Source organism: Molothrus aeneus, chromosome 7 (assembly GCF_037042795.1).
Source record: "Molothrus aeneus isolate 106 chromosome 7, BPBGC_Maene_1.0, whole genome shotgun sequence".
In the NCBI taxonomy this organism is placed as follows: Eukaryota; Metazoa; Chordata; class Aves; order Passeriformes; family Icteridae; genus Molothrus; species Molothrus aeneus.
Genome location: NC_089652.1, coordinates 22,890,209 through 22,909,649, shown reverse-complemented (window position 1 = coordinate 22,909,649; position 19,441 = coordinate 22,890,209). Strand labels below are relative to the sequence as shown.

The window sequence follows — 19,441 nt, the reverse complement described above, 5'->3', positions numbered from 1 at the left end:
CTGGACTGGCCGGTGGCGGGGCTGCAGCAGAAGCCGGAGAGCTAAGCAGCCGCCCGGCGAGGCTCAGGGGCTGCCTTGGGGCTGGGCCGGGCCGGGCCCGGGGGTGGCGGGGGCGCGGGGCAGCGGAGCGCGGGGCGCTGCTGCCCCCTGCCGGGCAGCGCCCGCCGAGCACCCGGCGCCGCGGGCGTGGCCTGTGCGGGACGGGACGGCGGGCGCGGCCTGCGAGGGACGGGACGGCGGGCACCGCCTGTGTAGGGACAGCGGGCGCGGCCTGTGGAGGGACGGCGGGCACCGCCTGTGTAGGGACAGCGGGCGCGGCCTGTGGAGGGACGGCGGGCACCGCCTGTGTAGGGAAGGCGGGCACCGCCTGTGGAGGGACGGCGGGCACGGCCTGCGAGGGACGGCGGGCACCGCCTGTGGAGGGACGGCGGGCATGGCCTGTGGAGGGACGGCCTGCATGGCCCTGCCGCCCTTGGGTGCTGCCCGCTGCCTCCGCTTGTCCCCCTCGGGGCCTGTCCTGCTTCTGACCAGCCTGAAGTCCTCCAGCACCTGTAACCAAGCTGCCAGATGGGATCCTGGCCGTGTCCCCATCATGGCTATAGTTACGTGTTGCTCAGGCATCAAGGCCTGTGGCAGGGATGGTGCTGGGGAGTCACTGCTGAGGTCATCAGGAGTTCCCTTTGTTCCAATCTCTTCTGCCACCACTGGCCTTTTCCTGCCCTGATGCTGCCCTTCACTGGGCCCAGTAGCCCTGACTTGTCCTGGAGCTGTGGAGGATGAGGGACACCCCCTCTCCATGCCGGCCCACGCTGGGTGAGTGCCAAAGGTGGATGCCTGGAAGCAGCAGCAGCAGGAGATGAGAGGCTGAGGAGAGTACAGTGCTGAGCTTTGAAGGTGCCTGACAGGCTGTCGGGGCGCTGCCAGCCACGCTGACAGCTGGGTACAGACACCCACCTCCCGTCCCCGCCACTGCTGCGCTCTGATCACAGCCTCGCCGTCACTTCAAAGCACCCGCCAGATGCAGGTGGGTTGTCATGCAGCCTCCCACCCCATGGTTCCACTCCTCCTGACCCACAGTCTTGCTTCTCCCACCCCACCTGGCCCAGATGCACTGAGGACCCCAGCTCCAGGGACAGGGAGACCAAGGTACAAGGTAGACAAGGTCCCAAGAAGAACTTGCAGCAGGTGATGGCCTCCCAGTGCTGTCACTGTCCTGTCTCTGTGGGGCAGAGTCCCCAGCCCCCAGACACAACTGGGGACCCTTGAGGTCCAGGCAATATTTTGTGGTGACAGCGAAATGCATGGCAAGGGACAAGGAGGAGGAGCTGAAGCATGACATTCCTAGGCACAGGGTTCACACAGTGTGCCTGAGACAGGTCATTGCTATCCAGACAGAGATGCCCACCGTGCTGGGACGCTGGGGGCTGCCAGTTCAGCTTGCCTGGGGTAAGACAACACACACCCCTGTCCCAGCCCAGCTCGAGAAGGAATTTTCCATTCCCGAATGCAGGTTGGGGAAAGGCGTGTTTGCAGCAACCCCCTCCTCTCCCTCCCCTCACCCATCACTGAAGCAGCTCAGGAAGGCGCCTGCCTTGTTCATCTCCAGGAAGGTGCAGAGCAAAAGCCTCCCAGGAGAGAGAGATCCCTGGAGGGGAGCAGGGACCCTGGGCAGCTTCAGGGGCAGTCTGCAGCCCACTTTCCAGAGGAGCCACCCTGAATGCAGCCATGCCGCTGCCCCTTGCCTGCTGCCAGGACGGGGAAGTTCTGACACGACCCCAGGACAGCAGTGCGCCCCAGCTCGTTGTCGGCATCCTGCGAGCCACCCGGATCCCCGGGCTGCACTACATGTGTACCCGGCCCCAGTCCCGCCTGCGCCGCCTGCTCTGGAGCCTGGCCTTCCTGGCCTCCGCCGGGCTGCTGGCCACCGGCACCGCCGACCGCCTGCACCACCTGCTCTCGCGCCCCGTGCACACCCGCGCACGCCTCGCCTGGGCACCCCAGCTCCGCTTCCCGGCTGTCACCCTCTGCAACCCCAACCGGGCACGCTTCCTGCACCTCACCAAGCCCGACCTCTACTCGGTAGGAGAGTGGCTGGGGCTGGCCCGGGAGAACCACTCGCTGGTGCCCGAGATGCTGGCCGTGCTGGGGGAGGACCAGCGTGCCTGGCTGACACGTCTGGCCAACTACTCGCGCTTTCTGCCACCCCGCCGCTCCGAGCGCACCATGCAGAGCTTCTTTCACCGCCTGGGCCACCAGATCGAGGACATGCTGGTGGAGTGTCGCTTTCAGGGAGAGCGCTGTGGCCCCCAGCACTTCACTCCTGTGAGTTCCCTCCTGGAAGGTGCAGGACAGCTAGGCTGCCCCATGGGTACTGGGAATGATGCTTCACCTCCACTCCAGCAAGGGTGGAGGAATGGTACAGTCAGGAGTCAGGCTGAGATGAGCCTTTCCAAAGGTCATGAAAGACTGTGCCTTCCTTCCATCACCTCTATGGAATCAAAAAGGAGTTTCTGGACCTCATCCTTCTTGCAGAATACTTGACCAGATCCCTGCCTGCTCCCTTACCACTGCTCTCTCCATCCCCAGGTCTACACACGCTATGGTAAGTGCTACACCTTCAATGGGGATCGGAGGAATCCACGTGTGACCCGCCAAGGTGGCATGGGCAACGGGCTGGAGATCATGCTGGACATCCAGCAGGAGGAGTACCTGCCCATCTGGAGAGAGACCAGTAAGTGGGGCTATGGCTCAGGCAGGGCACAGGTGATAGGTGCTAGGATGCAGGGTTGCTGGGCAGGCAGAGCACCTTGTGAGGGGATTATGGATAAAACAGGGCATCAGAGGGGTGCAGGTGCTGGGTCAGTGCAGGCAGGCATGCAGCACCTCTGTACTCCCACAGATGAGACATCATTTGAAGCTGGCATCCGGGTCCAGATCCACAGCCAGGATGAGCCACCCTATATCCATCAGCTGGGCTTTGGTGTCTCGCCTGGCTTCCAGACCTTTGTGTCCTGCCAGGAGCAGCGGGTAAGGCGGGATGCCCCACAGCCCTGGGGAAGTGCCTGCTGGCACTTAGCCCAGCACAGCCCCGTAGCAATGCCCTTCTCACCCCAACAGCTCACCTACCTGCCACAGCCGTGGGGGAACTGCCGGGCCAGCATGCAGGGGGAGCAGCTGCTGCCTGGCTATGACACCTACAGCATCGCTGCCTGCCGCCTCCAGTGTGAGAAGGAGGCTGTGGTGCAGAGCTGCCACTGCCGCATGGTCCATATGCCAGGTGAGGGGTGTGCATGATGGTGTTAGGGGCACCCCACTGCCCCAACAGTCCTGCTGGGGTTGCTCCAACTCCCTGCAGTCTGCACCCAAAGATCACCTCTGCCCCAACACTCTGTACCCAAGGATTCCCCGGGTCCCATCTCTCTCCACCCAGGGACCACCCCATCCTCTCCACATGTTGGGTCAGCCCCTGTCCTATCCTCCTTACACCACAGGTCAGCACCTTCCCTGTTTGCCTTGTACCTGGGCCACATCTGCCCCAACCAACCTGCACCCAAGGGTCACTCTTCTCCATTTTCTCTGCACTCTGCCCTCGGCACTACGTCCAAGGGAGTGAGTTAAGAGTGGGGGGCAGAATCTGGCTGGACTCCCCCCCTCCCAACCACCTGCTTCTCCACAGGCAATGAGTCCATCTGCTCCCCTAATGTGTACATCGAGTGTGCTGACCACACGCTGGGTAGGTGCGGCAGTGGGTGGGCATCTAGGGGCCAGCCGAGCGCCCCAGGGAGGGGCTGGAGATTGTGGCTGTGCCAATGGGTGTCTGCCCCCAGATGCAGCAGTGGAGGACAGCCAGGAGCGCTGCAGCTGCCCCACACCGTGCAACCTGACACGCTATGGCAAGGAGATCTCCATGGTCCGCATCCCCAACAAGGGCTCAGCGCGCTACCTCGCCCGCAAGTACAACAAGAACGAGACCTACATTCGGTGAGTTGCCAGCACTGGGGTATTCCAGGGGGTAGGCAGGGGGCTGGGGACCCGGGGAACTTCCACTCCACTCCTGGCAGCATGCAGAGAGAGGGTCCTGGCATACTTGGTTTCTGCAGCATCCTCTGTGCACGGGTGTTTTCACTAGAGCTTCTTCCCAACTTGTCCAATCTTCCCAGCCCTCCTGCCAGCACCTGCCCACCCCACTGTCTCTCCTGGCCTGGGACATGCCCCATCCATGTCCCCATTGCACCAACCCAAATATTCATGAGGGCCCTGGGAGCATCTGGGAGCACCTGAGAGCTGGAGGGCTGGGTGACACGGGAGGTTTGAGGGAAGTGGTGCAGGAGGGTCCAGACCAGCCCTTTTTGCTCAGCATAATGGTGTCCCCACAGGGAGAACTTCCTGGTGCTGGACATCTTCTTTGAGGCGCTCAACTACGAAGCCATTGAGCAGAAGAAAGCCTATGACCTTGCTGGGCTTCTCGGTGACTCCCCTCACCTTCCTCTGGGGCCCTAAGGCGTGGAGCTCTGGGTCCCAGCCCTGGGAGGATGAGGGTCTGGTGGGGAAGGAATCACACAGAGCAGCAGCCAGCCACAGGCTGGCTGAAGGGTGGAACACTGCTGACTGTCCCCTATCCCGCATGTCCCCCACACCCTTGGGCCTGCTGACCCTGCCCCCATGGCTGCTCTGTGCCCCACCATCTGGCAGCCTTGGCACTGCCCTGCTGGCCCGCCCCCGGCTTCCAGTGGGCTGCACAGCATCTCCTGGTGACCATCTTCCCCTCCTCCTCCACAGGGGACATCGGGGGGCAGATGGGCCTGTTCATCGGTGCCAGCATCCTCACCATCTTGGAGATCCTGGACTACATCTATGAGGTGTGTTAGCCTTCAGGGATGTGTCTCAGCAGTGGGTACAGAGATAGGCTTCCTGGGGAGGGCATAAAATGTGTGGCCACCCCAGAGGGCTATAACAGCTCCCAAATTAGGGAACACCCAGAGGAAGGCAGTGGGAGGAGAATGGGTCCCCCTGCATTCCTCAGTGACCTGAGGACAGGGAGGGTGGTGGGCCAAGGTACTGTCCCACTATCCCTGGGTGAGAAGGGGAGCAGGCAGCAATTCTGTGTAGACTGGGGTGTGCGCACACAGAGTGCTACCTGTGTGCAGGTCTAGGTCTGACCCCCCATCTGCACCCAGGTGATCCGAGATAAGGTGAGCCGGGTCCTGCGTCGCTCCAAGCCACCTCTGAAGAAGCCCTCAGGCAGCATCGCCACACTGGGATTGGAGGAGATGAAGGACCAGGTACCCCTGCAGGGCTGGGCTGCCTGGAGGCTGTGAGGACAGGGCCTGGCCACTGTCTGTCCCCACTCCACAGGGAGGGGACATCATCCCAAGATCGAGGGTGGCTCTGCATTTAGTGCCTTCAGGCTGCAGAGTCAGGGCAGTCCCAGGGGGGCAGGGAGCTGGGTGTCCCCTGAGGAGCTCCTGTAGATAGACTGTGATGGGTGCGAGGACTAGGGAGGTGGCAGGATGCATGGAATCTGTGTCCACCCTATTGACTGCCTTCTCCACAGAGCCCCTGTGAGACACTGGGTCGGCACGTGGAGGGCGCCTACAATGCGGGCATCCTGCCCAACCACCACCACCGCCACCACTATCCTCACCAGGGAGTCTTCGAGGACTTCGCCTGCTAGGCAAGATTGGGTTTGGGGGGCAGCCCCCTGTCACCCCCCTCCCCAGCGTTCTCATGGAGAGGGACTGTGGCACTGGGTGCGGTGGGCACAGGCCCCTGCCTCCCCCACCCCACTGCCAGCACCAGCCACACCGTTCGCCCCCAGTGATGCCACTGGAGCTGCCTCAGCACCGGCACTGGAGCAGCCCCCTGGCCCTTTTGCCTGTCCCCTCTGCTTGCCCCAAGCACGTGGGCTCAGCCCAGTTTCAAGCACACAGCGTGGAGGGGGATGGGCATGCCAGGGGGTTTGGGGGAGCAGCAGGTGTGGGCTAGAGAGGCCCTGGTGCTGCAGAGCATGAAGGGGGTAAGCTGAGGTTCCTGTGAGCCCCTCCAAGCCCTCCCTTGCTGACCCCTCCTGGGTGGTGGTCTTTGCCCTGCATGGTTTTCCTTAGGAGAGAGACATGCCTGGAACAGCTTCCTTCTGCCCAGGAACCACCTCCTCCCCTTCCTGCTGCAGGGCAGGGCAGCATTGCAGGGCACCCCTCTGAGCAGCATGGCCCTCGTGGCCAGCCCAGGGACACCCCAACTGCAGCCACACCTGCATGGCACCACCCTGACCCCTGGCACTACCACCACCACTGTGACACGCCCCTAAACATCTGCCCACCCTTGCCCAACCTCATGCAGTCTCTCAGGGCTGCAGCCCCTCCATCACTGTTCCCAGCCAGACCCCTGCACTGTGACTCCCCCTGCCACTCCAGTATTGGCCCCCAGTAATTCCCCGTCATTTCAGCACTGCAAACCTACTGCCTCCCCCGTCTCCTGCCCCAATCTGTTGTGAACCCATCCTCTCCTTGCCCAGCTATTGCCCAGAGTGGCTCATCCCTTGGTGTAGCTGCCCGGCACAGCCCAGGCAGCGTGGCGGGTCCTGCCCTCACTCCCCTGCCTGTCGCTGCTCTTTTGCACCATGCACGTACCCCTTGCCATGCTCCCAGCCCCAGGTGCTGAGCATCCTCTGTGCCTCCCCCAGACTGCACATGGTTAGGAGGGTGCTCTGTGCCCAGCCCTGTCCAGACAGCCACAGTCCAGCCCACTGGCCGGAGCCTTGGCCAAAACTGGCACCCACAGTCCTCCTGCCTGCCCTGAGATGGTAGGACGCACAGCACTTCCCCTGTCCTGTTCTACATTGCCTCCACCCCCTCCACTGTAGCAGCAGACACCAGCGCAGGGCAAATTGCCCCAAAATATCTCAGGAGGGGGGGCGAGCTGGCAAAGCCCCCCTCAACACACACACTTGGCAGAGGGGGACCCCAGGGCAGGAATTTGGGACCTCTGGGGAAGGCTGGGGCTGAGCCAGGCAGCCTCTGGCCCTGCTGGTTTGGTCCCCATCCTTGGTGCCCACAGATGGATCACGGCCATGTTGTGCCATGCCCAAAGCCATAGATGCAGGAGGAGCCATCATCCCTGCAGCCCTCAAGGCCCCACACATGGGAGGTGCAGGACAGGAACCAGGGCACCAGCAGCCCTGGCTCTGGGTCTGCATGGTCCAACAGCTCCCCTGAAGTATGCACCCACATGTAAGCAGGTTCCCGTGGGTGCAAGCACCCAGCTGCGTGGTGTTCCACGTTCCCCTGTGTGGGGGATACACAGTGAGCCTCCCAGCAGGTGAGCCACACTGATGCTCCCCAGGGAGCCCTCCAGAGCACCCTGTGCCAGCTCCCCATGGGGTTCCCATGCGCCAACCTGCAAGCAGTAGGGTTCCCACAGGGGTGCCACATGTTATCCCAGGAATGTGCCACGGCCATGCCAGCCAGCCTTACATCAAGGTCTCCTGCAACAAGGAGGGGGTGCAGGATGTGTCCCCTTCTTGCCAGTGGGAGCAGCAGGCCCTGAGCGGGGTGGGCACGGACACCATGGTGGGAAGGCCAGCACAAACTGCCCTCGTGCTGGTGAACGTGAGATGTGCGTCACTGTTTTATAAATGTACAAATGCTCCCTAATAAAGAGGCACAAGTAGGTCCAGAGATGCCTGTGAGGGCTGATGGGGCAGAGAGATGGGTGAGACACCATCCTAGAGGAGAGGTGGCGGTGGGACCCAGGGAACACTTCACAATCTTGTGCTCATGTACAAGGGGTGCAAGGTGAAACTGAAACAGGGGAGACAGAGGATGGGTGGAGGGGAAGGGGGGGCCCTGCTGGGGCTTTCCCTGGCAGAAATGCTCTTCCAGTTCCTGCCTTCTCCAAAACTTTATCCATCTGCCCCAGCTACACTGCAGCACAAAGGGGACACAGGAGGAAACAGAAGCTGACCTCTTGGAGAAGGCTGCCAGCACCAGACACCACAGGTTTCCTTCTAAAGCAGTGAGGGCTGAAAAATCCTGAGTTAACTGGGTGCAGCTGGGATACAGGGCCACATCCCACAGATCACGCCATGCCCTGTGAAAAAAGCATTGAGCTTGGGTGCTAAAGGGAAAAGCAGGGAAATAGCTACATGTTCCATATCTTGTTATCATCAAGTAAGAAGATTGGATCCCTTTAGGGTGAGACTGTCCCTGCCACCAGACTCTGACCCATCTGCCCCTCTACAATGCCCTGTCATTTCACCTGCACCAAGACAGTAACTGGGAGCTGATGGTGCTTCCTGTTCTACTGTGAAGACGTGTCACAGGAGCTGAGTAAGGAGAGCAGGATTGTGTGGTGGGCCCACAAGGTCGTTCCTCATTATGTCCTCCAGCTCCTCCAGCACCATACACAGGAGTGAAGCGTGGCAGAAGGAAAGGCTGAACTTCATGCATGGCCCATCCCAGCTTCTATGCCAACAAAGCAGCCTCAGGACCATTCCCAGGAGCCCTGTAGTGATGATCTAACAAAGATTTGACATGTATTTTTCTCTATTGCTCTCACCACCTTTATTCTTTAATTTGACAACTTCCAGGTGCTATCTGGAAGTGACAGCTCCTGTCACTTCCACTTCTCCAAACAGGACAGGCAGACGACGTGAACCGAGCACCACTCCCTGCCTACGATATGCCTCATGTCCCAGCACAGATGGCACTGGGCTGAGGAGGGCCAGTGGGACAACCCAGGTTTAGCACCCCAGGGTCAACCACAAACCCCAGTGCTTTGGCTCCTGGGTGCCCCCTCCCATGCTGTGCCTGTTCAAGGGCCAGCAGGGACTTAGTCCTGCCCAGAGATGGAGATGCTGCCACCTGGGGCTCACCCAGCACAGCACCGCTTGAAACACCTGTAATGAACCACATGAAATAGCTGGGGCATAATTAGAAGGAGATCCACTACAGTGAAACAGGCCCTTAATTTTAATGAGCACAGTGCTCTGGACAAATGCCAAGTACCTGATCACAGCAGGACCGGCTGTACTGGCGACAGCTTCTGTCACCACAGAGGTGACAACCCCAGAAGACACAGCAGGAGTGGCAGTAGGGAGTAGGCACCAGGATGGAGCAGGCAGCAAGGATCTCTTCTGTCTATGAGGCAGGGATCTCCTCTGGGCACTTTCCAACATGCCTCTGCTGCCACGAACAGTAATTACATCTGTTCTCATAGAAAAGCTGCATTTCAATGAAAGAAAAACCCTCCAGCTTGGGAGCAGAGGGTTTGAAAGTAAGCCCTGAAATGCAATGGGACATGTAGCCTCACTGCTGTCACCTCCTCCCCAAGCATGGAGATGCTGATGGTGACAGGCAGCACCTGGAGAAAGGAGTGACTCTCAGCATGTCTGTATGGCATGCAAATGCCAAGCTCACTGCTTTCCTCTTTGATCATTTGCCCATGACCCCCTTGCTGGAAAAATGGATTGGTGGTGCCAAGCAGTCAGGCCAGGCAAGGGACACACAGCATCCACTTTCCAGTACTCAGTTCCTGACAGTAGGCAAGGAGGCAGCTGGAAAAACCAAGGAGGCAATTAAAATAAAAATCCAAGCAAGCTGCCTGCCTCTTCCCCCAGTGCCAGAGCTTCAGGGTCTTGCATTCTGCCAGTGCTGGGGTGGTGTGTCCCCAGAGGGGACATCCCTGGGCATAGCCAGATATGCCAACACCCCATGGAAGGAAACCCCTGCAGGAAGGCACACGCTGACAGCAGCTGTGCCTGCACCTACAGCTTTCCCTCTTCATTGAAATGCTCTGATTTCCCTGAGCTTGGCCAGAAAACCCCCTAACCAAAGCCCCACACACCTTTCAGAGGGGCTAAGCAGTATGTTGGACATCCAAGGCATTGGATGCAGGCACAGCTTGGTACCTCCCTGTCTGCTCCTCCTCAAGCAGACCAGCTTCTTCTGCCTTCACTTAAAGACAGGAGGAAATGTTTGCTGGAATTGGATCTTGGCCTGTGGTCAGTAGAGCTGCTCCTGTGTGACAGGCACCCCTGGCCCCTTTCCAAAAAAAGCACAGGGAAGAAAGGGCATTGCATTTCCCCTTGCCTTCCAGCCCTTTAGGGGCATGGCTGCAATTCCCATATCCTCCCAAAGGTCAGCCATCAAACTGATTAATACTGCTGGGCCTGAAGTAGCTTTGCCACAGAGTTGAGCACAGCCTGAAATGACCCAAGCAAGGCTAGAGAAGTAGGTTTTGCCTTCCCTGCTCACAGGCTCACTGTTGTGTTTGCATACACAGGAAAACAAACCACGGGGGGAGGGAGAACAGCAGTAACTTGGGTTTTCCCCAGTTTGAGTCTCTTTCCTCGCTACAGTGCAAAAATAAGAGGAGGCAGGAGGGAAGTCAGGTGCCCACCCAGGCCCAGTGTATTCAGACATGCCCTTGTGCTTCAGAGCGCTCCGAACCACCTCTTCACTCTCTCTTCTGAAAAAGTTCCCAAGAGAACATTGCTCTGTCTCTGTTGATTGCTGTGGTGAGCCAGTAAGTCTTAGAAAATTTCTGCAAGGGAAGCAGAAGTCTACAGTGCAGGAGACAAGTCTTCTCCTGCCTCATTTGTAAAACTGACCTTTCACTGCCCTGCCTCTGCAACTGGATAAGTGCAAAAATCCACACATTGTATGAAAGTACAGGTCAAGCCCGAAGAGGGATCACAGAATGTCTCTGTTTTCTCATCTGCCCACATCAGCTGTTCCTTCTGCCCCTTTCAAAGGTGTCACTGTCCCAGTCTGGCCCCCTGCCTGCACCTGCTAGCCTGATGAGGGCAGGAGAGGGGCAGTGCACCTGTGCCCACGCCCCTGTTGCCACAGGTCTCTGCCACATCCCAGTGAGCACAGCCAGCACTCACTTCACAGCCAGCGCTCACCTTGCTTGCGTCACCAACCCCCTTCCCAAAGTTTTACACATCCTTCTTTGTGGTTTCATCATGTTTTGATGCTGCAGATAGCCTGGCAAACACTAAAACAGCTTCAGACCCTGCGAGCTCCCTTGAAAAGGGAGCAGTAACTGTGCTGGGAGTGCCACAAGCAGTCATTTGCTCATACATATGCCAGAGCAGGGAGCCTCTGCTGGTATTGATAGTGCAGAGTGTTAAGTATGCAAATACCTCTAACTCGTCTGGGCGAACAGCAGTGAGGCAACAGCAACTTTATCTTGACAGTCTCATAATAATTAAATGACAATTCTGGGTTTCTTTTCACAGCCAACTTGATTTGAAGCTGCTTTATTACCATTTGGATACTCTTCTAATGCCTAATCACATCTTACTATTTGGTCCACTTTTCAAAGGATAAATGTATCTGTAACACACCTGCATCTGCCTCACTCCCTCTGCCCCAGATTTCCACTTGAAGGGAATTAAGGATGTGCTCAGGGAAGATCAAAATAGAAATACTCAGAACAAGCGAACAGTTACTGTCGCTTATACTTGAAATATAATAAAATTATATTTAAACATATACACTCCTACACCATGGATACAGAGACTGGAGCAGGAAGAGATGAATGAGGTATCCTTGGAAAAAGCATACCACACAGCCCAGGGGCCTCCATGAGTTTTGCTGAGCACTAGCAGCCTTGATAAGTAATAGTGAGTAGGTTCAGTTAATTTTCTTGAGGGTGTCTCTGATACGTGTATTTCATGAAGCAGTAAAACATGATGAGTAAAGGCCTGGTGGGAAGGGCACATGGAGTTATGAAAATCATGCCTGAAGCAGGAAGCACAGGCAGGGGACACAGTCCCCACACCTCATAATGTAAATAGGAGTGTTAGGTGATGAAACAGTCCAGGACAGGACCACAGTGCTCTACCCAACTAAGAACTGGAAAACACAAGTGCTGAGAAGCCCTGAGATGTAAAACAGCTCCAAAAAGAGTGAGAGCAATGCAGAGAGCAGATCCAGCACCAGTGATCCAACGCAGTGCTCAGATCAAGTTTTTAGCCTGGGAGCTCCCTTCAGAGCTGATCCCAGATCCTGGAGAGCAGAGTTCACCTCACTTGAGCAGCCAGCTCAGTCTGCTCTGACATGGACCAGGAGTCCCCCATGACTCACATACAGACCACAAAGGCTGTTACAGACATAGCAGATGTGGGAGGACACACAGCTTCACCAGCCCTTTACTAGTGCTTTTCCACCCACAGACAGGGCTGAGGAGGACTGGTCAGTGGGACCACAAGTTTACAGCAACAGGAAAGACAGGGCAGTCTGCACTGGACTTCCCACATCAAGGGGCTCAGCATCCTGCCACACAACCAGTGATGGCAACAGGCAGCTACAGCAGGACAGCCCCAGCTGACCGTGAGCATCAGAGGAAGTGCAGGACTCCTGCTGCAAGCTGCAGGGGTTCAAGCAGGTATTTCCAAGTGTCTGCTTGGCACATCTGCCAGCCTGTCCATAAGGCAATGGGCTCCCACAGCCTCCTTAAGAAGCAGGCATCTCCCTGCTCAGGTAAAGGATGTTGCAGGTGCTCGGGGAAAGAAGCATCTCTGTAAGGAATCTGTCCAGCCAGCTGCAGACAGAACTTATACAAGCAGCCAGCACCTACCACCACAAAGACCCCCAGCAGAACACCCATAGTTGCCTCATGAGAGAATTAGCCAGACCCACAAGGTACATCTCTCTCCATTTTATTAGTGTAAATGCACCCCATCCCCCCTCCTTTCCCCCCTATTAAATACAAACCAGGAGCAGTGAGCGGCTCCTCAGTCGCTTTCTCCTTAGGAGATGCACAGCCAAACCCTCTGCCATGCCCATCAGTGTCAGGCACAATGTCCCTCGACCCTGAGGGCAGCCCCACAGCAGGGAGGGATCCCACCTCTGTCAGGAGGCTCTCGTCTGAGGGCTGTGACCTCCGACGTCCTATCAATACTGCAAAGGCCAAAGCGGCCTGGGTCATGGTTCCCATGGGGAGCAGCTCACGGTACATGAAATCAGCAGGATCCCCTCTGGCACCCCCTACACCCAACAGCCTCAGGGGCCCAAGTTCCTCACACCCCAACCAGCCAGGAGCACTCCAGCTCATTGCCAAGTGTCAAACCCCAAAACCAACATCCTTATTGCTCTTTTGGGATGGGATGTGCCCCATTCCACTGTCCAAGCTTGTGGCGGGCACAGGGACATGATCCTCCCTGTACAACCAGGCCAATGCTCCAAAGGAGCAAGGAGCACATTCCCGTCCTAGGACACTGGGAGAACTACGAGGGATCACTCCAGGCCCTGTGGCAGTTACAGCCCTGCAGAAGGGGGACTTTGGGCTCTACATTCCCCCAGTTAAGGGGGGACAGCAAGAGACACAGTAGCCCATCTCCCCAGTGCTCAGCAGCAGGGCCAGGACAGATGAATGGGGCCAGCAGCCACCAGCTCTGAGTGAGGAGCCAGGTGTTCCAGCTTGCAGCTCAGTGACTCTGATCCCATCTTGCCCGGGGTCTGTACAGCCATGGCTGCTTGAGAAAGACCCAGGCACCCTGGGCTGGCAGACCCCGGCCTGGGGAGCCCCAGTGGGGCAAGTTACGAGCTTGGACACCAGCAGCCGCTGCAGCCGCTGCAGAAGGAAGACAGATTAGGGCAGAAGAAGAAATAGAGTGGGCAGGCAGGCATAACATGGCAGGGCCAGCCCCTCCACCATCCAGGGTTCAGGTGCTGTTCCCCTGCTCCTGCTCAAAAAGGACCATGGCCAGCTGGGAGCGAGAGCCTACGCCCTCCAGGCTGCTTTGCACACAGCGGTGGTAGATGTCCTCACTGAGCCGGGGGTTGCAGGCCTGGTGCCGGTAGCGCTGCAGCAGGGCAGGCTCCACAGCCCGGAAGACGTGGAGGTTGGAGTACTTGATGAACATATCGTAGATGTCCAGGGTCTCCAGGATGTCCTCATTCTCCTGCACGTCCCCCGCCATGCGGGTGCGTGCTGCCATGTAGTCAGCGTTGTAGAAGCAGGCTTCGTGGAAGACGTCACGGTCAAAGCGCCCCATGTCCCTCAGCAGGTCCAGTGTGGTGGGTGGCACCTGGTTGTGGTAAGCAATGGCTGGGTTGTAGCCCTGGAAGTGGATGGGGAAGAAAACCTGCCAGTTGTTTATGGTGTTCATCCGGCAGCGGTTAAGGAAGTCAATGGTGACCTCTGTCCCCACACCAGCCACAAAGAAAAGTGTGTCCACAGGATGCTTCTTGGAGATAATGTCCATGACCTTGATTTGGGAGGGCGCGTCTGTCTTAACACTGATCCAGGGGATCTTTACCTCTGCATACTTGCGCTCATACTCAGTGATCTGGGACTTCACAGAGGCAAAAATGTCATTCTGGGTGACTCGCTGGGCCTCAAAGGGGTCATAGATGAAGAGGAAGGTGAGCACTGCATTCTCACTGCTCTCAAAAGCAGCTGCCGCATAAGCCTCCAGAAAGCGGGCAGCGTAGTCCCGGTCATGGGCCGTCAGCGGCAGGATGACATTGATGCGACTGGCCTCTGTCACATAGGGCATGGGGATGATCTCCACCTCGCTGAGGGGCCGCACCAGGTGCACTCGCTTAGTGATGGAGCGGCTGTGTCCCTTCTGGGTGACCACCTCCACCTGAAGGTCCAGCGTGTACTCCATGCCACGTGTGGGGTCGAAGCGCCGGTAGCCGTTCACCAGTTGCTGCTTGCGGACGTGGAGCACCGGCTGGTACTTGCGGTTCAGCTCCTCCATGGCCGTGGCCACCACATCGGCCACGTCTGCCAGATCCGCACCATGCAGCTCACACTTGGGGGAGCCATCCACACAGGCATAGACCTGCTCCTCTGTGAAGTAGTCCCAGCGCAGCACCTCAAAGCGAGTTTTGGGCTGGAATGGGGGCGGGATGCCAATGGGCCATGTGGCGATGTGGTCCCCATCCACAGACAGGCTGCTGGCGTTCTGGATCTCCATCTGCAAGATGAGAGACAGACAAGTGAGAGCCAAGGCAGGCACAAGCAGGTCTTCCAGCTCTGGCAGCACTCAAGCTGATTTCTGATACACAGAGATTAGCCAGAGCTAGCTCAAAAAGCAGTGCCAGAACAAGTGTGCCCTCAATCGGACTCCTGTCCAGCACCTCAGATTTTCTCCCCCATCCTACCCAGCCTTTGTCAGGTAGTGCCCCTGCACTCTGCACCCTTCTGTCCTCATCACCCTGAACCACCACTGCATCTCCAGGACCCATCTAGGTCCAAAGCTGCTTTCCAGACAGCACCACTGCCTCTGTAGCCACATGAGCTCAGCTGATCCTGTCTAACAGCAGGATCAGGTGTGAAACCCACAGAGAAACTAGAAAGCCCACAGGATGACAAACAGAACCAAGACCCTCCCAGCCAAGCCAGGTCTCACCTGGAGCTGCTGGATCTCCTGATAGGTTCTCTCAAGCTCCACCTGTGCAAAGTACTTGTGCAGCCGGTACATCTGGAGGGGATCCAGCACAGGGTGGACAGTGAAGGCGCTCTGGAAGCGGAGGTCGGTCTCCCGTTCAGGGTCTGCGTTCTTCCCCAGCTCAAAATAGTGGTAATGCAGACCCTGCGCCAGCCAGGAAAGATAGGTCACAGCCAGCCCCAACCTGTACTCCCACACCACCAGATGCCAGCACAGCAAACTCAAAGGATGTCAAGGTGCAACAGCTAGTCCTCCCAGGATTGAGAGAGCCCACAGGGAGGAGGGAAAACACTGGGAATGGATCCAGACATCTCTGCTTCAGGACCTACCTCGTGTTCCTCAACACAGTTGACACCTGTGTAGTCAATGATGCAGCGGCCCAGCCACTCATCAGGCCGGGCACTGAGGATGTCATTGCGGCAGCTCTCCAGGTGCTGCTGCAGGAGCAGGAGGAGGCTGCGGGACAGCAAGTAGCCAAACCCTCCATAGCAATAACGTCCCTCAGTGTCCCCACCGATGAACTCCTCAGGACGACCCAGGTAGAGGTGGGTGTCAATGCTGAGGTGGGCAACCAGGCGGCTGATGCGGTGCGCCTCTGTGTAGGTATCGTCCTGCACCAGGAAGAACCAGTCGAAATCGTTCACGTAGTGGTCCAGAAGGTACCTGACGGTCTGGTACATGTTCCAGATGGGCCGCTCGTCACTGTGTGTCACCACCGTCATGCCATGGGGCACCTTGCGGCCCCGTGTGCCGGTGAAGTACACCAGGCGCTCCAGGCGGTGGGCCAGCGTGCGGTTGACAGCCACCCCCAGAGTGTTCAGCGTGCTCTTGGAGGTCAGCACACCCACAAAGAGCCGCTGGCGCATCCCCAGCTCGGTGCTAATGTACCGGGTCCTGCAAGAAGAAGACAATGTAAGGCCCCTAGGGCACTGCAACCCATCCCAGCCTGCACCTCCCTGCTGTAACCAATGGTATCGACCTTGGTTCCTCTGCAGGAACTGCTCCCAGGCTTCAGACACAAACAAAAGACATCACCCCAGTATCACCAGCTGCCACTACACCTGTCTCAGAGGCACTGCAGAGCACTTTGCTGAGGTCCCCGTCAACATGACATCAAAGGGGACCCTACCTTCCCATAAGCTGGCCAGTCCAGCTCAAAACAGATGCTCTCAAAAGGCTGAGCACAGCTAAAAGCAGGAAACAGGGCTGTACAATCCAGCTGTAGCAGGGACATGACCCACCAGACACCCCAACCATGAGGCTAGCCCCAGACAGGTCTGAACTGGGAAGCACCTTCCTGCCACCCCTGCCAGTCATACTACTCTAAAGCAGGCAGGCAGGAGAGCCCGTGCTGCCCTCCCTGGGGAAGCCAGCCCCCACACAGGTTGCTGAAGCCAGCAAGGGGGCTGGTTGTGTCCCCCCGCCCAGCATGGCCCCCAGTTGTCGTGCTCACAATGACTTTCAGGTTTAATTCTCCCAGTCTGGCGCAGTAGCAGGAAGCGACCCCCCCCCAGCACGTCCCCCCACCGCCGCCTGGTACACAGTGGCCTCATTCAGCCCCCTTCATCCGCCCACCACCTCGCCAGGACAAGGAGGCCCTTTCACTGCCTACTCCCTGTCATCCAGGGGACGCTGGGATGGGGCTGCAGCCGACTCCGGAGCGGGCTGGCGTTTGTAGCACTGGGTGGGGACGTGCCACCACGGCAGGGGTCCCTGCTCAGACAGGAGGGGACGGTCGCAGGGTGCCCGGCAGCACGTGCTGCAGCAGGCAACCCTCGCACAGCGGGCACCGGCATGGGCAGGACGCTCTTCGCTGCGGGCTGGGGTTAAGGGGAGTCGGGCACAGGGGAGGAAAGGAATCAGCTGGGAAAGGCACTCTCAGTGAGAAAAACCCGTCTAGGTGGCTGAAAGGAGGGCACAGCATACCGCTAAGCCTTCTGTAAAGCCTCCCTTTGAAGCCCCCCCAGCCCCGCCAAGGCAGGTACCGGAAGCTCGCCCGCAGCTACCCCCAGATAAACCCCGGTGAGCGGCGGCCCAAGTCCCCCAGCCCGGCCCGGCCCGGCCCCCCCGCACCTGACGGCCTTCTTGGCGGCCCTGCCGGGGCTGGGCGGCCGGTAGGGCACGACGCGGGGCTCCCAGTTGTCAGCGCCCAGCGCGGCGGGCACGGCGTTGGGCCTGCGCGCCGCGTTGCCGTTGGCGGGGCCGGGGGGCGGCGCGGGGCCGCCGTCGAGGTGCGGGCGGGTGGCGGGGCGCGGCGGCGGCCCGCAGGGCTCCTCCACCCAAGTGACGCTGAGCAGGCTGAGGGTGAAGCCCAGCGAGACGCCGATGGCGACGGGCCCGGCGGGCCGCAGCACCGACAACACCAGCGACAGCCGCATGGCCGGGACGGGACCGCGACCGGGGCCGGCAGCCGCTGCCGCTGGCGGCGCCGCCGTCCGACGTGTCACCCGCGGGCCCCGCCCTGCCGCGCGTCACCCGCCCTGACCAATGGCCCGCGCTGCGACCGACGCGTCACGGGGCGGGGCGGCCAATCGGGGGAGGGGGCAAGCGTGGGGGCGGGGTCAGGTTGCCGGGAGACCGCGGGGCAGCGGCCGAGCCGAGGACGGCGCGCGGGGCTGTTCCGTGCCCGGCACCCCGCACCCCGTATCCCGTGCCCCGCACCCGGCACCCTGCACCCCGTACCCGGCACCCCGTACCCGGCACCCCGCACCCCGTGCCCCGCACCTCTCGGGGCTGTTCCGTGCCCCGCACCCCGCAGCGGCGCCGGCTGGGCCGCCGGGAGCGCCCCCGGCTCTGCGGGCCAGCAGGGCAGCGCCTCAGGCCTCGGCTGCCGGCTCACAGAGCGGAAAGCGCATCTGCCGGGGACCGGCACCTGAGAGGGCTTTAGGGAGCATTTACCCGGCCTTTTGTGCCCGGGACACGAGGACCTCCGCGGGGCCGTGTGTCCCCTCCCCGGGACAGTCCAAACCACGGCGCTGGTGAATTCATAGTGGAATGTTAAATTCATGGTGGGCTTGAACCGCCAAGTTCCCCAAACCGCTGCCCGAGGGTCGTCTCCTCGGTGTGGCTGGTGGCTGAGTCGTCGGGAGGACTAGCGGGGGCTGAGTGTTTCAGGTCAGAGCAGCACAGTGCGGGCTGCGGGCTGCAGGAGGCAGCTGGGCATGCCGCCTTCCTTTGGAGCAGGCATAGCAGCAGAGAAACGGCGGCTGGAAGACCTTTAGATGCACAGAACCAAACCATCCCGGGCAGTTAGAGAGCAGGCAGACACCAGGAGATCCCAGCAGCAGGGGCCTTTATCATGTGCTTCAAACGGGAGCAAAGGGAGCTCCTCCAAGTGGGGTCAGGTCACCATCCCACTCTGAGCTGTCTTGCAGCATAGATGCACCATTGCACAGGCCGCCAGAAAGAGCCCCTGGGCCAGACAGAGCTGAAAGAACCGTATCAGGACTGAGTTTGCTGCACAAACGGAGCTTCCAGCACAGGAATGATCCAACCCAGAAGCTGCAAGGCAAGCAGCCCTACATGGCTGCTCAGTGCCAGGCATTGCTGAATAAGGACAAGAAGGAGGACCTGGCCTTTCCGCCCGTTCCCAGCCCATGGCTTCACTTCCACAGCCTTGCAGCCGTTGGGACTCTCAAGTGCCTCTGGATTTACTCTGGGCGGGCAGATCATTCCAGCCTCCCATGAAACACAGCCCACTTGCCGTGGGGAGCACCAGCAGCCACAGAGCACTGCAGGGCACTGAGGGCATGTGGGGGCCCACTCAGCTCCAGGATCTCTTTCATTTTCTGAAACAAAGCAGCCTGTTTTCATCGGAAAGCAGTTGGCAGCATCCCACCTCCCTGAGATACTACACCATCATCCAAGCCCGGCTGCTTTTCATAGGCCTTTTTACTCTTGAATAGACCAAGACAAGCAATAGGCAAAAGCAGTCACGTGGATGGCAGTTTAATGAAGAACATATAAAAAGTAGAATCAGAGAGAATGCAATGGGATGAGGAGATACCAAAAGGAAAAAAAGATGCAGAGCTA

At 59.1% G+C, this 19,441-nt stretch overlaps 2 protein-coding genes across 3 annotated transcripts in view; one reads left to right on the top strand and one right to left on the bottom strand.

Annotated features, from left to right (window-relative positions):
• The window catches only part of ASIC4 (acid sensing ion channel subunit family member 4), a 28,889-nt gene extending 21,213 nt beyond the window's left edge, over nucleotides 1–7,676 (top strand). Inside the window, exons 2-10 of one of the 2 annotated variants that reach the window (XM_066553619.1) lie at nucleotides 2,587–2,731; nucleotides 2,900–3,027; nucleotides 3,118–3,277; nucleotides 3,677–3,733; nucleotides 3,828–3,981; nucleotides 4,377–4,468; nucleotides 4,780–4,859; nucleotides 5,178–5,282; nucleotides 5,555–7,676. In XM_066553619.1, the coding sequence (XP_066409716.1) occupies nucleotides 2,587–2,731; nucleotides 2,900–3,027; nucleotides 3,118–3,277; nucleotides 3,677–3,733; nucleotides 3,828–3,981; nucleotides 4,377–4,468; nucleotides 4,780–4,859; nucleotides 5,178–5,282; nucleotides 5,555–5,674 (1,041 nt within the window). In that variant the 3' untranslated portion in view covers nucleotides 5,675–7,676. The remainder of the gene's footprint in view (nucleotides 1–2,586; nucleotides 2,732–2,899; nucleotides 3,028–3,117; nucleotides 3,278–3,676; nucleotides 3,734–3,827; nucleotides 3,982–4,376; nucleotides 4,469–4,779; nucleotides 4,860–5,177; nucleotides 5,283–5,554) is intronic. The other variant, XM_066553620.1, reaches the window with a different exon arrangement.
• A 4,970-nt stretch (nucleotides 7,677–12,646) lies between these two features.
• Nucleotides 12,647–17,801, bottom strand: CHPF (chondroitin polymerizing factor). Its single transcript, XM_066553247.1, has 4 exons — nucleotides 17,483–17,801; nucleotides 15,739–16,303; nucleotides 15,371–15,553; nucleotides 12,647–14,935 (listed from the first exon to the last, which is right to left on the bottom strand). Exons 1-4 carry the CDS (start codon nucleotides 17,785–17,787, stop codon nucleotides 13,673–13,675), a joined length of 2,316 nt encoding a protein of 771 aa, XP_066409344.1. The 5' UTR covers nucleotides 17,788–17,801; the 3' UTR covers nucleotides 12,647–13,672.
• Between the last annotated feature and the right edge of the window lie 1,640 nt (nucleotides 17,802–19,441).